This window comes from Aythya fuligula, chromosome 8 (genome assembly GCF_009819795.1).
Source record: "Aythya fuligula isolate bAytFul2 chromosome 8, bAytFul2.pri, whole genome shotgun sequence".
Classification (NCBI taxonomy): domain Eukaryota; kingdom Metazoa; phylum Chordata; class Aves; order Anseriformes; family Anatidae; genus Aythya; species Aythya fuligula.
In genome coordinates this window covers 11686612-11711635 of record NC_045566.1, presented here as the reverse complement: position 1 = coordinate 11711635, position 25024 = coordinate 11686612, and the positions used below count along the sequence as shown (strand labels likewise).

The window sequence follows — 25024 nt, the reverse complement described above, 5'->3', positions numbered from 1 at the left end:
TAGCATAAATTTCGTTTTTAAAAAAATAGTGATATAATTTAAACAGAGGAATTTTTGAATGCATGCATCACAGACAGCATGGTAGTTTATCTTTCAATAGGTCTCCTGTTATAAACTGTAAACTTCACTCAACAACCTCAGTAAAACATTTTATATATATAAACTGACTCCTAATTGTGTGCTGACATTTGTAATAGTGCAACAATCCCACGGATCTTTCTATTTTATTTGGCAAAGTGCTCTTTACAATATCATTCACTCTCTCTCTCGAGATATATAAAGGTTTAACTGGAGCTTTAGGATACACTGCACACTGTTAGAGAATTCATCAACAGCCAGCCAACCTCTTTATTACTCCTTCATTCCCTGGGTTTATGAAAAGGGCTGTTAATTCAGTAGGCAGCACTCTTACCTCCGTCCCAGAGCTGCTGGAGTGATGGCTCTGATTCCTCCCGCACTTGCACTGTTCTGAGTCTGCAATAACTCCAGTGAAATCATCAGTAAAACTGGTCCTTGTGAGAGGAAAACGAAGCCCTTTATCTTTTCGAAAGCAAGTGTTCTTTCTTACTGTAAAGTAAATACTTTTTCTGCACTGAAGCTATTAAAAATGTCAAAGTGCATCTTGCAAGGCCAGAGACATTTTACTTTTATAACTAAATTCCAGTTTGAATAATCACAAGAGACTGTTAAAAACATGTTTTCAACAAAAATAGGGGCAACATTTTCATGAAAATGTTTTCCTTCCATGCTGCATTTTCCCTACTCTGCCAAATGCGCATTTGTTCTTTTCTTTCATTCTTAAATGTCTCTATGCTGTTTAGCAGCCATTGCATTTCATCCCAGAGGTGGCTGCATTTCACAGTGGATAAAAGAGACTCTTTTATAAATAGTAAAGTTAATTATTTCATCTTATTTCTTCATTTCCACCAAGATTAGCTGTTATAAATAAATACATTTACAGTCATCAAATACTACTGCCTAATTTCCCATTAGATTCATTCTCTACACTTCTTTTCCATAAACTCAGACTCAGCTTTTTTTTTTTTTTTTTTTTTTTTTAAAAAAGAGGGCACATGATTTTTAATTCCACTAGGATTATGTCTTTGGGTCAAAGCATAATTGCCTACAATAAATAGAAGCATGAAAGAGTAGCTTGGAAATGGTGAGACAATATGCTGGACCTGTTCAAAAGACATCTGGTGCCCCAATTCACTGGTAGCAATGCTGAAGGGCATTTGTTTTCCCCTGCTATGTGAAAATTCAATTTCCTTTGAACTAGGGGGAAATCATATTTTTATTGATTAAAGAGAGAGAAAAAAAGCAGACAGATACCCAATTTTGTTGGTATCACACAGCATCTCTGCCTTTGTGTACAGCGCACTACTGCTTTAACTAAAATATGGTTGGTCTTAATTTCTTTAGGTAGCAGCCAGATCTGGAGAGCCAAGTGGGAAGACCAGTGGGAAACAGTTCTGAATCTTTACATTTAGAGTTAGCCTCAGGCTCTAACTGTTATTCAGCAGAGCAGCTTGGCAGGGAAGGTATATGCTGCTCTGTAAGGTAAGAAAGGGTCTCCGCTCCCACCCGAGCGCCAGATGGAACTGATGAACTACAATTAAAGTAGTATTTGCTCCACTCACAGATGAACTGGCAAACTATAAACTGTGGGGAACGGGGGCTCAGCATTTCTCTGGAAAGCAGATATGAACAGAGCTTTTAAAAACCTGGTAGTTGTGTGCCAGGTATCCTCAGCATCCTTCTCACCAGCTCTACATTCCCCTGAGTTGCTGCAGCTACCTGCCAGCCGCTAAAAAAATCACCAGGCTCTTCTCAACATCAGCGTCCTTGCAATGGCTCCAGGACACACATCTTGCACTGGCTGTATGTGCTTTGACAATTTAGACTCTGCTCCCTCAAAGTTATTCACACAAGGGGAGTAAATATCTTTTCAGTCAGCTGTAGAGCAGTTGTGAACAGCTGGAGCATTGAAAGACAGCCTCCTAGAGCTGGCTCTCCTCCATTCAGCTCTCCCACAACTGTGGAAGCTCCCAAACACGTGGGAAGGTGACGGGGACTCAGCATCCCCAAGCACCGTGGGGCAGCTCCCACCTGCCAGGCTGCTGCAGGCCAGCACGGGCCCTGTGCTGTGAGGGGTGCGTGGCAAGGGGTCCTGGGCTCATGCACGGAGAAGGCAGCGGAGTCTTGAGGATTTACTGCAGGCTTTTCCTGAGGCCCAGCCCGGCCAGGGGGCACACTCTCGTTAACAGCTTTAGCGCCTGGGAGCAGCAGGAAACCTTTGGAATAGTAACATCCAGTGCTGAAACCGGCCCACGACAGATGGGAAACTTAATTCACTCCTGGACAGCAGGCACTGCAAAAGGTTAGTCACAGAGACACAGGTCTGAACAGGCGCTGTAAATACTGTCGGGCTTCAGCTTAAGGTACCTGACTCCTTCGTGATGAGTTTCTTTTCCATCTCATTCCCTCAGTGGGTTCACTGCTCTGCCCGCAGCCCTGCAGCCCAAGAGGGGACAAGCAATGATGTTACGTGTTGGGTACATTCACAGTGCGCTCACAGACAAGTGTGGCCCAGGTACAGCTCTGTGGGTCCCACAGCGTGAGGCTACAAGGGCAGGACAGCGTGCAACGGGGAAGGCACAGACCTGTCTGCACTCCTTGCTGATCTACAGGAGGAATGAATCTCAGAACAAAAGGCAGTCAACTAAAACTGCCGACTGTATTCACGGATTTAAGTCCGCAGCACTGTTAGCTTGAATGTCCCAGCTGAGTTTAGTCATTGCAGAACTGGAACAAAGCAATTTCAGCCATTTCTAAACTCAATTTTTGCACTGGAGAGATTCCAGGCAGCTTTGGACAGTAATCTCACTGCAGTCAGCTATGGCAAGGTATTCCTCTATCAAAGTGAGCTCCAGCACATCTAGCATGTTTGTGAAACTTCTGTATAACAACTAAAACTTCCCCATACTGTTCCCTACAACTAACTTCTTGAAAGAATACTTAAAGCTATAATTCCTACACTTGGAAAAGGCACTCCAGCTTCCTGGCCGAACGTCTGTGAATAGACTTTTTGTACCTCTCTCACTTTCTCATTCTCATTTTTTGACTCTGTCCCAGGATGGAATTAATTGCCAGATCCAGTTTTATGTTGCCAGAAATAAACAGTTGGGAACACCAGTATGGCAACCAGACAGAAAAGAGAAGTATGCTGTGGCAGACTAACTTTCCGCTCTGCACCTATTAGAAGACGTGAAACACAGCCAGAAGACACGTAACCACAATTTACCTCTCCACTCTTTGCTAACGAAGAGTTAAGTGTCTAGGTCAGGCACCCAGACTCCCTTTAGTCAACAGGGAAAGGAGAGACAATTTACTTCACCTATCTTTCGACAGCTCTTTCAGAATAAAATACTTTTTAGAGATGCTTACTGGAAACTGCCTGAAGGGAGGTGAGAGAACTATCTACACCAGGTGCCTTACCTCCACACTGCCAAGGCAAACCACTGAAAGTCTACCTGCATTGGCAATTTCACATCTCGACCCTAAGTCATTTCAAGCAATTTCTGTATATTTCATATTTAAAATGATAAGAATGCAACTTCAGTCGGTTAACTATGTTTAATTTAAGCCTTTGGTTTTTACTGGGTCTGGAGCTCTTGCCTGCAGCAGCTCTCTCCTTTTGCATTAGCATTCTGTGTCAAGAAGCTGCACCCTATGACATTAAGGGTCTAAAAGTTTTATGACTGTATTCTGTAGCACTAAAATCAAAGAATCCAAATCAATGCTACAGATCACAGGCTGCATCACTGGGAGTTTCTCACTATTAAAAAAACATTTCTCATGATCTGTGTTGTAAATACACACTCAATCAATTTTTAAAACATATATTGCTCTGAGTGCGTGGTGATGGTAATGGGAATGGCAAGAATGTCACCGAGATGTTCCTGCCCAAATGTCTCCCCTGTGAGTGCAAGATGTTTTATTGAACTGATATGTGAAACTATCAAGGCAGGCAATACAAACACAGGCACACACAGTTTGTTAGTTATAGCCAGGCTCTTCTGTAGCACTGATGACTAAAGTTATGGCTACTAATAATGCTAAAAACTGATTCAGTAAGGCCAGTACTTTTATAATCCATAATGGTGCAGATCGGATGACTAGGTACAACTTATTTTTATATACTCTTCCACATGGAGGCTTATAAATACATTTTCCTCTGATAGATAAGCTAATGGTCCAGCAGAATTCTATTTTTCCCAAAAAATGTATTCAAACAATGATAAAAACAGGTTACTGGTACCCCTGATATTCCAATAGGTAAATACAGGTGCTGTTTAGGGAATCAGACAAAGCTTAGAAGAAAAACCAACCCACGAAGCCAGCCTATGACTGAAAGCAAGCCATGCTGTTTCAAATTCTGTTCTGCTGCCAGGAGCAGGAATGTAAGAAATGAAAGCACCTGCTAACTACAAGGTGGGGAAGGCGGCGGACCAAACTCCTTAGCATCCAAAGGGCGTGACACAATGAAAAGGCTCCAAACTTCCCGTGTGCGGCGGCAAACTGCTCGGTACCACTAGGTGCGAGGCTGATATGACTTCTTACATGGCAGCATTGTAAGGTAATTTGGAGTTCAATTGTACTTTAAATAGAGATGTCTCCCCTAGGAATTAGAAGAATCAATTACTACATATTAGACACAGCAGAGATAACTTTTGTGTGAGCCTTTAATTTGAAACCAATACATTTGGCACTCAGTAGAAAAGTATGCACTTTGTAACTTTGACTTTAAACAGCATTTTCTCAGATGTTTTTCAGCTGAGATGCTCTCTGTATTCCATTGTCTTCCTACTCACTCCTTTCAATTCAATCCTTTTGCACATCAGACACTGAGGTACACTTTGGAGTCTTTCACTGTTAAGGCACTGACTGAATTTTAGACATTGCTACCTCAGATTTATTCAAAATGCTTTAAAATATTACTAAATAATGAGCCTCTATCACTGTTTTGATGTCCACCTTTTACTCCAGAGAATTAAGGCCAAACCTAGATTAGACAAGCTGGTAGAAGCCGGTAGCTTCCCCAGTGCCTGGCAGTGGTTAGTGTAGATAGGAGAGGTCAGTTTACGTCAGGGGGAGCAGGGATCTTTGTCCGGGGAGGAGCCAAAGCCTGGAACAGCAAAGTTGCAGTGATCTGGGACTGATGCAAACTCACAGAACTGGAAAGGTTTTACTAGGTTCTGGTGTGTGACATTAGTCTGTCACTTTTAAGGGCACTCAGATTATTCAAGCTATTCACACGTAAGCTAAGAGTTTCGGAGAGTGAAGGATATGACTTGTCAAAGCCCATCAGGAATCTAATCCCAGTTTACAGGAACAGAAAGCCATTACTGCTGGACGGCCGACTGCATGCACGATGAGTTGCTGTCTCCAGTTTCAGAAGGCAGAGAATGCTCATGTCACAAAATTGTCATTTCTCTCGAAGTACACTTCATGACGGCCCAAAAAGGAAGGAATGGGCAGAGAGACCAGGGCATTAGAAACAATGCTTTCTACTTAAGGTACAGTATTTAGATATTTAGATGTATCTTTTTTGCTGTGATACTGGAGTACATTACTTTTAGACATGGACAGGATACACTGCAAAACCTCAATCTTCAGTATATTCCCACTATATCCATCTTTTATTTACTACTACCATCATTTTATAGTACTAAGATACCTGTGATGCCTGCAACACGCAGAACTTCATAATTATGTTTTGGAAAAACAGCACAAGAGATTTAGACAAATGTTACCATAAAGTCCCTGCTTTGTTGGTTAATGAAAACATCCCTCAGTAGAGTTCCCAGTTCTTCTTTCTAGATATTCCAGAGGAATTACAGAAGAAAAAAAGAAAGGTAGGAAAAAAACATGCTATCTGGTCAGCCTGCTCCTGATGTAGCTTCCCACAGAGCAATCCCATCTGTGAACAAAAAGTAACATGAAGCCTGACCTCCTGGCTTCAGAGTGGGATGTGTGCATTGAAAACCAGACTAAAGATCCTCTTTTCAGACCAGACTAGGATTTACAGGGATTTGGTGGCTGTGAGGAGAGGGGATGAAGAAGGTCATGGCTGGCTGAGAAAGCTGTAGCACTGCTCAGTTCACAGTGCAGGTGAAAGGAAAGCTGCAGCAAGCAGCAAGCATGGCTTTTCCACATTTCCCAGAACGAAAGTTTGGATCCATTTCTGTTAACGCTATCTGGATGCCACTACAGTGCACCTGAACTCACAGTTTTTACTGTGTCGAGTAAGAAGAATAGCGGCATATTGTGGACTATTTTCATCAGGATTTCTTCAGCTAATTTCATTCATCTCATGCTAGAAGATCACTCAGAGCAACTCAGAAATGCCTAATGAAAAGAGAAATGCTGTATCTGATTCCAGTCATGCTATTATAAGGGAATTAATTGGAGCCATCATTACCTTAAACACTCCCATTCAGAGTGTTTTTTTATGATGAGCTCAAGAAAAGTAAATGCTGTTTCAAATAGGTACCTCTATATATTAAGTCAAATAAATGAATGATAAAGCACTGGCACTTCTTGGCTATAATCCTGTTATTGCTTAAAGCCATTTCTAATGCAAATGAAGAATGATGTAGCAGAGCTATTTTGCAGTTTTCTTTGATGGGCAGTGCTGACTGCTGGAAAGTGCCAGGAATGCAACTGCTCAGACGTACAATGCTCCAGCACATCTTATGAGATTCCTGCCCAAACCTAATGATTATCTCTCCCTTCTGCAAAGTGGGATCCTTAAGCAAGGCTCAGCTGAGCAGTACAAGCCTACCCTGAATTGAGGCTGAAAGGCAAGAGCCAAGTCATATAGTATTTAAACTCATACAGTATTTTAGGAAATGTGTGATTTCTAGTGAATTCACGTAGGGAGTCCCATTTCTGTTTACAAAACTGTTTTTGATATAGATTTGATCATCTCTTGTTCACCCAGGACTCTCTCCCAGTTGAGTGTGAATTTACACAGGCATGAATCCACTCCTGTGCTTACTAAAGGACGGGGTAGCGCATCAGGGAGCCCTGGGAACATTTGGGAACCCTGACTGAAGGATGTCTTCATAGCCCTGCCATAAACTTGCAGGATGACACCTGTGCACAGTTTGACATGTGCCCTTGGCACATGCCACTACGTGCATAAGGGTGGCAAGGCTGTTCAGGCTGCTGCATCCTAGGGAAAAGCGAGGCATGGTATTCTGGAGTGAGTGAAAACATCAGTGATACCACTTCCATGAGGATACTAGAAAGTGTGGAAAACTGCCCAGATCCTACTGAAGGAAAGGTCCAGGGAAAAAAAAAAGAAAAACTTCCGAAAGCTATTTTTTGATCAAACTGACCAGGTTTGAAGGATGCTAACAAGCATTTTTGCAACAATATTTGACTAGTTTTTTGCTCAAACATTTCCACCTGAGGAACGACTTCAGAAATGGAGGAGCAGGGCTTGCTGAGATCCATATGTTGTGGTGAGGAGAGAGATAACTCAGAGCTTTTTTACAACAACAGTGGGCAGGGCAATCTGTCCTCAAAGAGCATATTTACAGGAAATCATCAAAGATAAATTTGTGGTTTCCACTTTCCTGATTGGGGCGGATGGTACTGTATGATTGCTGTTCCAGGCCCTCGGGTTTCCTGCTGTTTTCAATACTTTGCACTTTAAACTGTCTTACAACTGACTTTGGTCATGCAGTGGTTTGGTGTTTTTTTTTTAAAACTTCCATCCATTTAACTAGTTAATACTTTCACAGCTCTTTGAAGTTTTAAAGCACCACAAATTTAGCTACTGTTCTTAATAATCATTTGGACAAATGGATTCAGAAAATTGCATATTGATGGAAGGAGTTTATGTTCTTTGCAGTCAAATATTTTCTCACTAGTTTCATGCAAAATTGCTTGGCCAAACAGATTTTCCCAAGGCTCTCTCAATAATGAATGTAACTTTCTTTTGTTTCTGGCTCTTCTCCGAACCCATCAGGAAAGGGTAAAGCATAATGACATAGGTCTGTTGTCTCCTGTAACCCTCTGGGACTGTTTTCTCTAATGTGATTGTTTGAAAATCAGCAGTTTTCTGCCAGGAAATAAAACAAGCCATTTTCCTTCCAAGTAACACTGGAAAAATCTGAATGTCACAGAGCCTGCTTACTCATGCAACATTAATTTTTAAAAGAATCAATTTTGTAATCTTTCAATTATGGTTTATTATAATGATGATAATCACAGAGAAATCACTTTTTTTTTTTTTTCCATTGCTAGTGCTGGGGGCTGTCATCAAATCACTTTCAGCAATGCTGAAAACACCTGGGCTAATAAACCAGGCATTATTTATTTATACTTTCGTTTTACTTATTTAGAAGCATATTAAACATCAATTCCCTTAGCAGTTGGTGACGTTACAAAAACTAAAAGCAAATAAATTACATCTAGCACATAAAGACCCAGAAGTCACTGCCAGTCTGGCTATCCCAGACGGTTACAACTGAAAAGCACTTACAGAATCCAAAACAAACCAGGAGAAACTTGCTCATTGCTAACGCCATGGAACATACAAAGGCAGCCTCTGGACAAACACCTCACAGAAAGGCTGTGCTGGCTGTGCACAGGCACACCAGATCCCTCTGCTTTCCACACCAAAATCCCAGTGCTGCTTGGTACACCTGAGCACAGACGTGAAGCATTTGTGATAGCTCATCTTACAGTGCAATGGGTTGGGGGACGCACTTAACACGCTTTGCCATGCTGCAATTTATAGGTGTCAGGGCGTTTACATCCTCTGGGTCAAAGAAATGCTTGCAAATGTTTTTATTAAACTTCCTGGGTAGTTTTTATCTTTCTTTGTGTGTTTCTCTAGCCTAGATACTCTGGAAACAGAATTTCTCTCTCCCACATGCCACTTTGAATCTATATGCTTGTGCATGTAGTGAATATGCCCATACATATATATACAAAGCATATATATAAATTGCCATCTAATAGCTCCAAGCCTTCAGCAACGCTTGCACATACAGAGCGACTTACTTGTATAACAGGGAACATGTGCTGTTCATACAATAGGTCATGCCAGAGTTTAGCATTTAACAGCGCGAGTGGAATGGGTTTATATTATGTTCACATTTTAAAAATAAAAAGTGTACAGGAAATCACTTGGTTTCTGATCAGAATCTGAGCTCCCTGCTGTTTTAATTCACATAGCCAACAGTCATCAATAAATAATCATGCACAGCTTCTACATCCCACTGTGAAATTTTGTTTTTGTTTTAAGTACTAGAAGTTGGGATCTGCAGTTCCAGACCAGTCTTTCAGGAATTCTGATCCATGATTCTGATGAAAGGGCGAGGGCAAGGGCACGGGCACATGGAGGGGAACTGTTCCTCATCACATACCTTGCAGGGCTGTGGGTTGTTTTAATAGAGATTGTGCAGAAAAACAGGAGGTGTGTTCAAGGCAATATGTTTCACAATAAAAGGACAAAAAGTGGAAAGAAAAAAGCTATACAGATGACAGAGTTACAAACAATGAGGCAGAAAATCAAAGAGGAAAAATGTGGAAAATACCAGTAAAGTAATGATAGATAAAATATATATATGTGAAGGAAGGAAAAAAGAATATTTCAAAGAAAGCAAGAAATATGCCAAATGGAAACAAGTATCCTATTAAAGAGAAATATGAACAAGGAGGAGTTCGGATCGAAGTAAAGTGACAGCATGACAGCCCATGATCTGAGTCAGCTAATCCAAATGGAAGAGTCCAAGATGGGCAAAAAGAGAAGGAGCCACAGAATCTGAAACACCTCAGAAACTGCTTGGGGTCAGGCCTCATGGATGATATGTGTCTGAGTATGTACCGAGCTCTCCTAGCACCCAAAGACGCAGCCAGCAGCCAGGCACTGAGCACCACCACCCAAGCAGGTACACTGCAGCTCGCAAGTTCAACCTACCACTTCGCTCACCAGAACAGAGAATTAAACACTGCTTCTGCAAAGACACAAGGCTGTTGGAAGCTGAACCTTCAAGGGGATGATCCTCTATGTGGACTCACCAGATAACTCAGGTGGCCTCTGTCCTCACCCTCTGCTGCACCACTCCTACCCCGCCGGCCCTGAGTTGCCTTGGCCTTCCCATGGCTTATGGGCGAGAGTCACAGGGAACGTGGGGAAGAGATGGAAGCCCACAGCCCCTTCACCTCAACTGAAAGGCTTCTCTGAGCCTTTGGCAGGAAGGCCAGGCTGCTGTGACCTCCTGGCAGTGGTGAGGCTGCCAGCTGCATCTGTGGTTCTCCTCACTCCTCTTCTGTCCCCTTTACTTCCCACTCAGGTTTAAAGCATTTGCTGAGTATACAGGGGACAGGGACACTGGGCAGTGGAGGAACAGCAGAAGGCCAAGCATTAATTCATTCATTCATTGAATAAATAGAGAAATCAAACCATTTGTTGCTGAAATGCAGGCAATTAACAAACTAATTAAATATCACACTGTTAGACCAAAGACATTTTCTATTGATGTCATGAGGAATAATACCTAGAAAAAATCAATGTAATTATATTTCAATGCCTAATTCATAACTGTTTTACTCATATCTCTTAATTATGCTTTGCAGTGAAATGGATTAGATAATGTAATTCCCATGTCCATGAGTTTGGCATTTAAAGGTAACGTTCAACCATGTCATTATGCTTAGAAAATATTGAAAGTATTGAAAAATGGAGGAGCAACCTCACTGCATCTTGAAAAATCAGTGTAGTCAGCTCTGGATGTGCAAACACTAAAATGTCTTAATTCTAATCAACGCTCCTGCCCCTAAGATCATTTGGGAGCTCTAGCCATGCGCTCCTGAGCTAAGCACCTCTAAATTTGATCTCAACATCCCAACATCCAAAATAAGAAGCTTCTCTATCCATGTCAAAGCATTGTTTTTCTGTTTGTTCTTGCATATTCTGTCTCTGTAGATAACAGAAAAAGAACTTGCCGAAGTGACCAAGCCAACATTAAAACAAAATTACCATAGATGATAATGCACCCAGTTAACATTTCTCACTCACCTAAAGAAAGAAGGTATTCTACTGCCTGACCCAATGTCAGACTACCTTCATTTTTGTAACATGTCGAACCCAAATGACCTAAAATGATTTTTTATTTCTGTTCAATGTAGCCACGTTGCATGTAACTACCTCTGGTAAGTAAATTTCAAAAACATTCAAAATCTCGACCTCTGTGAAGATTGTCTTCCACTAGATAAAAAAGAACTTGTTAACTATTGGTTTAAAAATAGTCACATTTCCAAGTACAGACAGAGTGGACACAAACCTTACTGAAACATCCAAATCCACAAATCCATGCAAAATATTCTCTTTACAGGAAATGCAAAAGTATTTTTAAACATAATTAGATATAATCTTCCCTGTTTTCATTAGCTATTAACATTATGTAAAGATAAACTAAAGCATAATGACTCTTTTCATTATCACACAATTGTTATTTTAATGGTTACATTATGAGCAATACGATACCACACATATTTCCACCTTTCACATTAGTAGGCTATTATTTTGAAACTTTCTATTACAATCCACCCACAGAGACCAGAGTATTAATGCCACCATTTCAGTATAATGATGACCATGGGTTTGAAATCAATATGATAGCCTTGGGAAAAATGTAAAGCAATAATGAAGAAAATATTTATATCATATGCCAGTCTTGGCCCTGGTACACAGACAAAAGGAAAAATTAAACATGCAGAACTGCTCTTGCTAATGCTACCTTTAAACCGGTCAAATACTTACGAAAGTGGAGGTTATTATTTCAAAAACTGAAGGAAACCCTTAAGTGATCCAGAATTAAAAGTTTAAAGTGAAACTGGAATAAGCTTATCCTAGCCATATCATCCCCAGGTACCATCCCACACCCTATCCAGAAATATTGCCTAAAATTCTGTTTCCCACTGGTAAACAATGAACTGCCCGTAGTTATTCATTCATTCATTCATCGCCTTTCTCCTAACCAGGCAAAGCAGTATAGCTTGGCAGGAAGCCACTGATGCTTAGGCAGGTCGAGGCAGTACATAACACCTGAGGATATCCTATACAAAGCTAGATGAAGTTCCATATCTGCAAGGCACTCCATGAGTGAGACCCAAAATACCTCCAGGAGTGAGAATGCTCTGGGATGCCACTGCAGCTAATATTGCCTGCAGGATCCGTACAGTGGGGCTGAAATCCAGCTCCCTTGAACAGTGTGCATTCTTGGAAGAACAGGTAAAGGCAATTTAAGACCATCAAATAAGCCCGGAGGAGTTAAGGACCACTGCTTTCTTCTACTCCAAATACAAACCATATTTCATCAGTGTCATCACTAATATAAAACTGTAGCAGCCCGCACAGAGAGCAAAAAAAAAATCTCTGAGCTCCAATAAAGCCACAATTCTCCCTTGATGAAACAAAAAGCCACGTATGACGAATGCTAGTCACATCTGTCAGTGCTCTGGAGGAAGATGTGGAGATGATGCTGAGAGACATGGACACAGGATAGGAAAGCTTATACTTGAACAAATTGAAGCTAAATTCTTCTTTTAGAGGAACACACTTCACAAATACTCTTCAGATTATTTTCTTTCCTTAATATTTTGATTGACTGTAAAATGTCAAGAGACTACTGCTAATTTCACGTGGAAGGAAGTGCCAGAATATTACCCTGTTTGGCTGAAAACAGGTTACACAGCAGCAGAAATTGGTTCTCTTGTGTGGTTCCAGACCATCCCAACCCACAATTAGCAGTGTAGGAGACAGGAAAGCCATCACAGTAAATATACAAAATACAAAGATCCCCATAGGCGTGAATTTCCACATAGCAATAGTGCCTGCCTTCCCCCAGTGTCCTTTTCTCAGGGAAATCGAGTTATACAAAGGGGATAAATATTCATTGCCTCACAGAGACATTTTGAAGCTTAAGTGATATCTGCAATATATGAGGAAATGCTATCATGGAAAATGTTTGGGATGTTCTTCAGTGACAGGAGCACCAGTGTCTCTAATGAATGTACTTCAAGGAAAGCTCAGAAGCAACATATGGAGAGACAACTGAACTCGGAGCGCTTATTTCTGACACTTTGTTTTTATTGTTAAGATAAAAGCACGCTGTTCGTTTCTTAGGATTTCATCTGCTGTTGCTTCCTTTCCATTCTCTGTGTCTTATTCTACACAAATGACATAATCTGCAGCGAGTTTTAAAGTTTTGCAGCAGATGCTGGGCTTTGGAAGTTTTAATGAGTCAACGCAGAGATTGCATTGCACTGCTCAGGTTTCTCTGCTGTAGCAGCACGAACAGAGCAGAGATGTGCTTGCTGGGCTGACTGACTTTTAAAAAGAAAAAAAAAAAAAAAAAGAATATAAGGAAGTCTCCAAAGATCGGGCTCGTGTAAGAACAGCAAAATTGCAAAGAACAAATATGGGCATTTAGAAACATTTTCTGCTACTGTAGTTGCGTGTTTATTGCGCCCTGGGCAGGGCAGCTCAGGCCAGGAGAGGAGTGGTGCCGGGCATGCAGTGCCCCCTGCGCTGACTGCTGCAATAAGCCAGGGCTGCTAACAAAATGCTGCAAGTAGAATGGCTGAATCTTCGATGCCTGAATCAGAAAGTATTCCCTTTCACACCCAAACTGCGTTACATGCTGATTAGCATTCAAGACATCAGACAAACTCTTTGAGGGCACTCCTCAAGATTCATAATAAATCCCCAAGTTGTAGCTATGTTTTTCCAAACTGAGTAAAATTGTACATGCTGCTCTTGTGCATGTTACTCTTTAAATGCACAGCTGCCTCACCATTAAAGGCTCAGAGAATCCAAGCATTACAGGACCTGTGTGGGGTGTACCAGCGATTGTTTTCATAACACAGGTTGCTGCATAACCCACCAGCACAGCAAGCTCCCCCAGAAGCATGGCTGTGAATCCCGAGTCACCCTCGAAGATGTGCACTATAAAGCCACGTGCACACGTACAGATTTGTAGAGTTCCAAATCGCAGACTGATTTTGTCTACGGGATCCATGATCACTGACACATAAACAAACATTGCAGAACATCTGCTTTGTTTACGTATGGGTAAAAATACATATTGAAGCTCTGCGTGAGCTAGTTTACACAACTTCCAAATGAACTTAATGAGACAACGTTTCACAATTTTCACAGTTTTCCTCCCACCTATGTGTATAAGATCTCACATCTGAGACGTGAGTTCTTACAGATTAAATTTTCAGTGCAGTGTTTGTTTCCTAATCCTTCTATATTTTTAAGGCAAAATATCCCGGTAGTAGTTCTGGCTAAACTGTTTCCACTTTTAACCAGTTTCTCTTCTGTTGTGTTGCCTACTTGTTCAAAGGTTAAGAATGCAATATTTCCTATATCACATTCACTGAGAGATTTTAAGTTAGTATTGGGTCACTTTTATTCTCATAGACCCTTTCTTATGAAATTCTGCTCTTGTAAACTTTATTAGCTAGCAGGTGGATGGACATACAGAAACCCTTCTCTATCTGAAGCAACAAATTACCGTAGTGTTTTATTGCCTGCCTCTGAAAGTTGCTATCCTCACTTGAGCAGCAACTCAGTAACACAAAATCTCCCAGTGCATCGCATGCGGTTTGATTGCAGTATCTTTTATATTGCTAAACACTGCAAATATGACCCAGCGTACCTTAGGGAACTTCCATTAGAAAACCCAGAGTTATCAGTAACCAACACATATCACACTAAAGGAATAGCAGCATCACATTATTTCCTCATCTATTTAATATATCTTAGAAAAGCATTGCTATATGACAAGCAGTGATAAGCATAGACTTCAGCGGAAATCACCCTGTTTTAAAGACAATTATTTCAACTGGCAGCAAGGTTGAGTTAAAAAATACATCAAATTCTTGATTTTTTAAAAATTGTTTTGTTCTTTTAAAATTTTAAACTCTTTTAGAAAAATCAAGGTCTAGTTTAAACACTGTGCTCAGAAAAAACAAAAATGCTGTGATGGAAAATGATGCAGTGAAGCCTCTTCAGTGAAAATCTGTGCCTCTACTTTTTTCCTCCAAGTCTTCTGCCTTTACAACCATAAAATACCTTCAGCACCAACAGTAAAGCAAGAACCGCTAGGGCCCACAGTGCTACCAGGATTGCTAGCATGTGTCATTGCCTTGTCTTATCCTTCAAATGTAAACGTTCATGGGATGTGAGAAAAGTCCAGGAAGAATCTCATCTATATGCGCAATCACAGTGTTGCTCACGAGAGATAAAACAATGCAATCATGGCCATAAAAGCTGTAGAACATTTAAAGGACAAGATGGAGAAGGTGTGCATGTAATTAGGACAGAATCAAGCTCTGTACAAAGATTTAACATCCAGCTTGTCAGGAGCAGATTCGGTAGCATCTAAAGAAGATGCAATAAATGAAAAGAATGAAATGTTGGATTAATTCAAAGAACATGCAGAAACACATGAAGGCAAAGTTAATTCTGGTTAGGTATTTTTTCACTTACATGATTAGATGAAAATAAATAACTCCATGGCTAAAGTCAGCAATCACCACAGAATCAACAGGTCTCTAAACCCACACAAATGCAGCCACATATTTCCACAAAATAATAACTAATACTGATAAGTTTTTAAATAAAACTTCATTCTACTACATAGTTACTATAATGTAGTGGGAGCTATGTTTCTTAGCAAAAGTGTCGGTGCTTCATACAGCATTTACTGACATGTTAATAAAAAACAGACTTCTATTGAGTTCTATCTGCCTAATAGAGAAAAATGTTCATCTTAATTAGGAAAATCTTCACAAAGAAACATAAATGCAGATACTAATGGGCTGCAGGGAATAAATCTAGGACACTCCGGAACAACTGGTGTTTTACCAGGGAATGGAAGAGTGAATGCAGTGAGTGTAAACCCCAAAACAGTTGTTACAAGTCCAATGATTGACCACAAATAGCAATAGAGTTTGAGATTTTAAGTGTTTTATAATGAAAAATCTATTTATTTCATTAAGGTTTCATGCTGCAGACCCTTGTTTTTTTCAGGTAATAAAGCAGTCTTAGCTGACAATGAAACTATTTAAGCCCTCTTTGAATTAAGATGGACAAATCCATTAACGTTTTTTGAAGGGATTACTTTATAAAAAGAGAGAGTGGAAGTGCCAAGCACTAGTTTGAGAAAGATCTACAGTCAAGCACTTGAAAAATGGTCACTATATAAAACACAAGTTTGAGGGTTTGCTCTGATGCTCTCAGGCAATGGAGAACTTTCTCTGATTTTATCAGTGTAACAGCAGAGGCTACATCATCGTGACAAAGACTACAAAAAAATATAAACTACATTTTGTCCTTAAAATGTTTAAACAAGCTAATGTTCCCTAGCTCTGTTCATTTTCCTTTCAAAGCAAAATGAACTTTCCCTCATCTTCCAGAGTTTTTAGACAAAGTGTGTTAATATAAAGCATGGATGAGAAGCACTGCCCAAGTCTCAAGATCTAAGTTTGAGCCAAGTTCAGCGTCACTGTTCCCAACTTCCCAATGAAAAACTGCTTTCTGCAAATGTTATTTAACACTGGCTAAGATTTTATATTTTCTCTGAATGGCCCTGATAGGGAAAGTAGTATGTCTATGTAAGCAAGTGCAAAAATGAAAATAGCATTACTGTATTATTTTATTCAAGCCAATATCCAGAAATACAGCATAAAACTCCTGTGATCTGGCCACTGACAGCTTTGCTATCTCAATTCACAGAGAACATCACCAAAGTATAGAAGGTGCAGCTACCTGAGGCTCAGAGAATGTAATTTCATTTATTCATTTCAGTGACATTTTTACTAGACTACAGTTTGGCATAGATTAGTCAGACACATCAAAAACCACATATTAACTGAGGTGAAGCTGTGATGACTGCAGTTGTCTAACAGTGTCAATTTGAATTTCAGATGAATATAATTTGTTAGCTCTAAATGACAGAGATATAATATAGATCTCATATATCACCAAAGTAATAAATAATTAGTGTGCAGAACTGTGTAAAATAGCAGGTTGAGCACGCCTCCAAATTTTGAATCTTTATGTAGAAGTCAGTGATCAGGATGATCCATCTTTCCGCCTCAACCAGCTTTCTCACAACCCAACATGTAGCACCAAGTGGCACAGCGGGAACCGAGAGCTTCTGGAGGAGAAGCACAGCAGCAATTTCATTTCCTCAGAACTGTCCAAGATATTAACAAAAAGCCTTCAGAAAGAGCAATCTGATTGCAAACATGGCTCACTGGACCTACCTCCTGTAGACATGCTTGTATAGATAATAATCTCAATAACATGTTGTATTGAACTGAATTGTTTGGGAGTGGGATGGGTGTTGTTAGAGGGAAGAGCACGTGGCAATTGTCTAGCCAACTGGCTGGCTTTCAGCACATTACCTCAGGTCTCTTAATGGGATTTTTTGGGGATCAGAATACATCTCCTGGGCAAAGCTTATCAGGCTCTTTGCAGGTAGTTATTTATAAGAAATGTTACCACAGATGCCAGGTGAAACTGTGCAGGGAGCGGTGTCAGCACACGCGTTAGTGGCTGTCTGCTGAGGCTCACCGTCCTCCACAGGCAGCGGCAGAGCAGCGGCCCGATCACACCACCGGCCTGAGAGGGGACGTGGAGCCGCGGCATCAGAGGCACTGCTTGGACGCACTGTGCTGAGAGGTGAGCCTGAGATGTTTGTAGAATAAACACAAATGGAGTCTGGAATCTGGATGGCATTACAGTGTCTCACCAATATTAGCACAAATTTATTTTATCATTGCCTTTTGAAAGTGACTTTTAACGCAGACTGTTTTCTAAATGATCCTTAAAAGACACTCCCTTCTTCCTCATCACCTTCACCTAAGGCAATAACATCCAGTAGCACTGATCTATTTGCTGCTAGTTTTCATTAATTTTACCCTCCCTAAGGGTGGTGCAGCTTTGGTGCCAGCTAATTAAAACCTATTTAGGGCTGCTCAGTGCACTTTATCAGACCAGAATTAGCTCTGCTGCTTTAATGAAGACCACAGTTTTCTCTGTTATTACCAATTAAATGTTGTTATATCATCTTGCATTGTATTTCTAACACATGGCAAAGTTAAAGATGTCTTTAGAACCACCTACCTGGATACATACAAAGATGCCACATTGAGTGATTGCCTCATGTTTTCTTACATTCTTTCACTTGACTCAATGCATGTCATATACCCAAACATCAGTGAAATACTGGGAGAAGCTGCCAGGTTTATGCTCCCTCTAGGGAAGCACCAAGTAAAATGCATTAATGAAAAATTGTCAATGTCTGGTAATGAATATTATTTATGTACAACAATTATTCAAAGTGGATAAGCATTCACCGCCTTGAACTCATTGCTTCGCTAATGAAGACTCTCAGAAAGAACATATGTCCCGCAGATTCATAACACTGTGTGCAAGGTTAATTCACCAGCACGGATAACCCGTATCTCAGTATATTCTGTACTGTTGTAGAATATAAAAAATGCTTCATTCTGAGTTAAATCAACTTGTCTGCTGGAACTTCTTTAGGGACAATTCTTGCTTCTTCCATGAACCAGTAATAAATTACCTGTCAATAGCAAAGCTGTGGGGTTTGAACCTGCACTCACGGAAGTCAGAGATAAAGCTCCCGTGTCAGCGGGAGTGCAGGACCAGAGTTTTTTTTTCAGTAGAGAAGTGACTGCAGCACACACCTGTTAGCTGCTTCTGCAAATATCCTTTAAAACTTGAGCTCTACTGAAACTACTTGTAAGTCCCACTAATTACCTGAAAAGATAGTACACCAAAGAGTAGAAATAGAAAACTCATTAAAGGCTTGACAGACTAGAAATCTGTTGTAATTTTACTATGCCTTAGTAGCATTCACTGTACATAAGGACAGTATTTTAGGATTAAACTAAAATAGACGTGATTACAATCCACTCGGTACATTTTAGAATATGAGTTGAACTTGGTTTCCTTCCAGAATTTTTGCTGGGAACATGTTGAAGCAGACCTCTGTTCAAACTAATACTGTGAGCTAGAGTTGATGTTTCTCTGAGGAACAGAAGGAATATTTGGCTGAGGAACTTGATTCTGTCTCAGTATCATAATAGTCTGGCACAATGTGTGAAACTATTTTCATCACCCCCAAATCTCCTGTGCTGTGCCTTTATTGCTTCCACAACTGGCGTATACCTCTAAGAGCATCATGACCCTCCCCAGAAACAGCAGAAGGGCCCTGTGAATTGAAGATGTTGCAGAAAATGAAACAGCTTCCAGCCAGAGGTCCCCTGATTAGCAGGGAACTGCAGGATGTTTTCTAGTGGTAGAGAAGGTGTTGGCTGGTGACACATTGGTTGTTCCTCTTGTTTTGGGCTTACAAGTGCATAAATGATGCCACTTAGCATTTGATGTGGAAAAGTAGGGCTAAAAATGAAATTAACAGTAGATACAAGGATATTATCCGATCGCCACTGTGAGAAGTGTGGTTTTTTCACAGTGTTAAAGGGAAGCACTCACATACACAATGTGATGTGGATCATGAGGCAGTCTATGTACAGTTTGCCCCTGTCCACAATGTGAAACTTCTAGTTTCAGAAAGAAATCGGGGCACTGACATCAGGCTACTCAAGAACTTTGTTCATAAGCGCTGGGAGGAGAGAAGTTCAATCTGTCTTTGACATGGAAAGAAGCATTTGTATCGTGTTAATTGGGTAATAATAAAACCTTGTGATGTGTTAATTTGTTGAAGAGGAATGCATTAGGCTGGAGCTGAGGATACTTTGACATTGGATGATGAGATTTTTGATAGGCTATAGTAGGCACCCATTACACTGGGCTGGTCTCAAAATAAGATTTTAATGAAGTACTGTAAAGTCACTGCCACCTGACAGACTATTAATATGGAAGAGTCATAAATATAAACAAATTTATGTTTATGCAATAATGTATCCACGATCATATTTAGCTTAATTAACAGGTAAACTGGATGGCTTGGATTATTAAAGAGGGGTTTGAAGAATGGATCTTGAGTGTTTTCTCTATTAGCCTCTGTTCATACATAAGCTTTTTCAGCTAAACCCAAGAAGTCATGACAACCTTGACACCTTTATGGTGTATAGGAGCCCCCGCCAACTCCTGTATGACAGCAGCCACATGTGCGTGTGGTGAGAGCTGAGGGAGAAATTCTTCCCCACATTTCAATGCTTTTTTAAAAAGGCAAAATCAAGTCTAATCAAGTTTGGACAGTTTCATAACAAAAGGAATCAAGACGGTCTGAGAGAACAAGCTCTTTTACTGCAACAGCTGTCAAAAGTTTAGACTAAGTTAAACTATTTGAGAATATCTGTATTAATTTGGTCAGAATAGCTACAGTCCTGCACAACTGCAAATTCACGATGTGCAAATTAAAAGACAAACATTGAGGCACAACAGTGGTCTGGAAACTCCTTCCCAGCTAGCTCCAGAGACTATGAGGAAGAGGTCCCCTTCCATGCTAAAACATGGAGCATCAGATTTTTTGTAGGTCAGCTACAAAATCATGCAATTTGTGGTCTTAATTCCACAGATACAAATTCAGCTCTGAAAATGTTAGCCAAAACATTGGCCGTCACACTTTCATCTCCTTATAGCCCTTACTTTAGCAGCATAAACACATATTCTCACACAGGGTGAATACAATTTCAGCATCATTCTGGTAAAAGCCTGCATCTATTATAGTATCACTGATAATCCATTTTCAGCAAGAAATACAAATAATACACAACCCTGAGGTTTGTGTTTGAAGTGAAGCTACAGTGAATATCAACAGAGATGAAAATACAATATCCAGAGTTATCCTGAGGTTGTGCACTTGGAAATGTTGTTTGTGTAGGATTATCCTCTTCAAATAAAATGTCAATTTAATCAATAGTAAATCGAGCTGAAAACAACACACAGCTTTGAAAACATTTCAGGAAGACATCCAATATTTTTGGGACTCAAGCCAACAGAAATGGAAAGAACAGAAGGTAGTGTAGGTGGGGTAAATGGGGCCTAGCTGCTGCCTCATCAAGTGCTTATAACAGTCAAAACCACATAACAATCCATTAAAAACATATCTTGGGACTCATTTAGTAGCTGGCATCCAGCATGGCCTTCTCTCATGCATCTTTTGTCAAACATTATAATTGCTCTTCACAAGTAGGACTTACCGGTCTTTTCCTGTCTCCTTCTTGAACACCGCATCACAGTAACTCATGCGCTTCTCTGTTGTCACATAGATTTTGGCAGTTGGGTAGCTGTCAACAGTTTTCTTCAGCATGTTGTACACAATGCCATTTCCATCCTTCCTCATGTTTCGAAAAGGTCCCCAAATCACATAAACAGTGCTGTTGGTTTCTTTGAAAAAGTACTCGGGATTCTTGAGTAGGAGAGGCACGCTCGTGTGAGAGACCACTCGTATGGTTGTCCTCTTCCCAACGTCCTCCTCGTAGCCCTTTGTGGGAGCATTGTTCATCCTCCATATGCACGAGGACTTGTCTATCTCAGCTCCCACCTTCTGGCCAGCCATCTGTCCTGAGTTTGAAACAATGGCACAGAGATCACAATCTAGTTGTAGAGGCTGGAAGAAAGAAAACAAAAATATATGGAAGTCCTTCTCTGTAAAGCATGGAGACTGAAAATTCAGTTAATAGAAAGATGAGCACAGTCCCACAAACTGATAATGATACTTCTTTATCAATCCCCTTGTGCTAGAGCTGGTGGAAAACCCTGCTGCCTCAAAGTTCTAAATGCAATCCTTTTCAGTGAAATAAGTGGCAGCTGTAATCTTCTCCTTTGTTCTCCACCTTGCAAAGTCAACTAGAAAAATAATAATTTATTTTTCTCTCTAAATGTTACTTTTTCCACTAGAATACAATGAAAGAGAACAGGAGCAGAGAACAATACTTAGATCAAGGCCTTTTCCTCTCTTAACGAGTTGTCAGCAACAGGAAAAATGTACAGAAAAAGTAATGCTGGGAATTTAACTATACACTGACTCTGGCTATGTGTCTGAATGAATAGTTCCCAAATTTGTGACAGAAGTCAAGTGCGAACCACAACTCTAACAAACAATCTGTAGGATAGAAACCCTGCAGTTGGAAAGAGGATGTAGACACAGGAATATGGTGTGCTCTCCAGAGAACAGCTACGACCCAATGAGAGGCAGATGGAGTGGTGACGTGTGAACTAGGAACTTATCATGGACAAAGTGAAGTCAAAGACAGTGTTTCCTAAGTGCATTCCATGGTGCTATTTCTCCCATGTGAACTGAAACTAGTTATCTGTTTAACAGAGATATAGGGGCCTAACTGATGTTTCTTTTGCCAGAATAGAAATAATAGATGGTGTCTTTTGGTTCTTTTGCTCTAAAAGATTAAAAGAGCAAAAGAACCAAAAGATCTTTATGTTTAAGTTGCATTGTATGAAAGCTTTGGATAGAAATCTGAAAAAAAAAAAAAAAAAGAAAAAAGAAAAAAAAATAGATCCATCCATAAAAACCACTGAAGATGATCCAGACAACATATTGTCTGCAATTCTTTGATTTTTTTGTATGGTCACAGACTTGATCTTCTGTGCTGCTCTTGACTGGAAGCCAGTTACTTCAATTAAATGTTTGTTAGTAATAATTCCTTTAATGTTCTTCTGACATTTAGTTTGATGAGACACTAGGTGCTTTTCTGACCAGCCTTGTGGTTATTTTCCTTCAAAATCACACTCCTTTTAGTTGATGTGGATAACATCCCAGCTACATTTGACCGCTATAACCTTAGGACCTGGTGGCTGACAAAACATCAGCTTTCTTTGGTAATGGTGTATTATGTAAGGACAAGAAATAAACATCTCAAGAGGGCCAAATTATAATAGAGAAAATATCAAATATTTGGATGATAATCATTATACTTAACAAAGGTGTGCCCTGCAAAACTACTACAATGAATTTCACGGTGGCAACATTTTGATTTCTCTGTTGTGATTGGCTTGATTTCTCTGTGTGAGTGGTTCCTGAGAGTGTTCTTTCCTCATTTCTTCAGGAGTTAAGGATGCCTGACTGCATGCAAAAGCATCGGCAATGTTTCCTTTACAGTACACCATGTATTTTTCATAGCTGTTGTAGTTTTAGAGAGCTGTCCTGCCTAGCTCCCTGACAGCAGGGCTGAAGTCCCAGGAGATACAGCTGAACACAACAGTCTCTCTGTTTACTGCTTAGTTACAGAAATCCTCTCTGAGATACATTATGAGGACATGGCTGGGTGACCTAAACAAATCCATAAGCATAACTCACATCCTAACATGAAGTGAATTGTTAAAGTCCCAATAGATTAATTTATGGCTTTCAGGGTGAACTTTCAAACTAACAAATGCTGAATATGAAACTGCTAGATAGGAAAAGTCAATTTGGTCAAGAATCTGGTCCCATTTACATCTGTCTCAACCTTGGTGTTTTTTTCATAATATTCTTTCTTCTCCATTAAAATAGAGCTGCTCTCTTAAATTTGGAATTGTTTGATTCTCTGACCTTAGCTAGAAATGCATTGCACATTTTCTATTCACTGAGTGAAACTGTTCTGCTCGAATAAACTGAGTACACTCACTCCTGCAATTGTGTCCCCCACTTTTCCAGCTCTTTTGTTGTGATTCATTTATCTTGTTCCAATTTATAAAGCACTTTCATAATATCGAATGCCTGCACTAGGTCAACATATAATCTGCTCTTCTTCAATAGAAGTGGAAGCTTAACCCCTCCCAGCCCTATCTCAGAACAAATAATTTTACAATGTAGAGAAATTTTAGATGCCCTAATATGCATATTTCCCAAGAGAGAAAGAGTTAAAAGACAGACTGACACCCATGATAGACATCCCACTGATTGCAGCACCTCTCACTGAATTCAGTACGTTTTTGCATCATGTGTTCTGCAGTACATGGGAAAGCACACAGCGATATTAATTTGTTAAACCCCCATATGGAGACAGCCTCGCTGCTTGCGGTCTTGGTTAATAACTGCTACACATAAAGGGGCAGTTTCAACAATCCACATATCTCAGCTTTCTCATTTTCCTCATTTAACATGAAATTCCCATTTGTTATTACGCCCCACCTCCAATACGGCTGTTCCATCACTGTGGGACTGATGAGCTGCTCAAATGTAGTTCTTCTGCCACGGGGCTCCTATAGGATCCCAGGCACAGGGATTTGGGTGCCCAGAGGGGCCAGAACTGGGAAGCACCTGGATAATTGTGGTTGCTACTTCTGCTACTAAAATAGGACACATTTGGTGGCTCCTGACAACCTTTAGGAGCTGGAGAGATCTGCAGTTGTCCCTCTTCACCCCATACTTCGAGGTTTCTCTGTGCCTCACACCCTTTGCCTGTGCACGGATTTTTGGTCGCAAGGTTGCTAATGATAGCCCTAACCTGTATGAGAAAGTACCACTTTTCTATTTAAATTGCTGTTTTTTTTTTATATTAAGGATGAACAGAAGCAGAGAGCCAATTCTTGCACAAAGAAACCAGAATACAGAGATACAGAAACTGCGATTCAGAGAAAAGGAGCCTCACTGGTGATGTTCTACAGTTACCAGAAACTGGCTACAGGTGTCCATACTGCAAACACCGGGATAGCAATTAAATGCTAACTCAGCAGCAGCCTTATCAGAGAAGCCAAAAAATGAGTCTGACAGGCAGTGCAAGCTATCCTCTTGCCCGCAGAGCAGTTCAGCAGCAATGGGGCTGAGAAAGACTGGCAGGAACATGGAAACCTGCACTGTTACTCCTTATGCTCTTTAGACCAAGAACAGCAGTTAAAGGTTTACCTGTACCTTTCACAAGATCTTCACTCACTTGCATGGTAGATATATCAGCTAAAGAAAAAGAGATAAAGAACTTTTCTTCTCTTTTT

At 40.4% G+C, this 25024-nt stretch overlaps 1 protein-coding gene across 1 annotated transcript in view; it reads right to left on the bottom strand.

Moving 5' to 3' along the window:
* The window catches only part of ST6GALNAC3 (ST6 N-acetylgalactosaminide alpha-2,6-sialyltransferase 3), a 215864-nt gene that overhangs the window by 52363 nt on the left and 138477 nt on the right, over positions 1–25024 (bottom strand). Inside the window, exon 3 of the mRNA XM_032192727.1 lies at positions 21295–21704. Coding sequence (XP_032048618.1) covers positions 21295–21704 — 410 coding nt within the window. The remainder of the gene's footprint in view (positions 1–21294; positions 21705–25024) is intronic.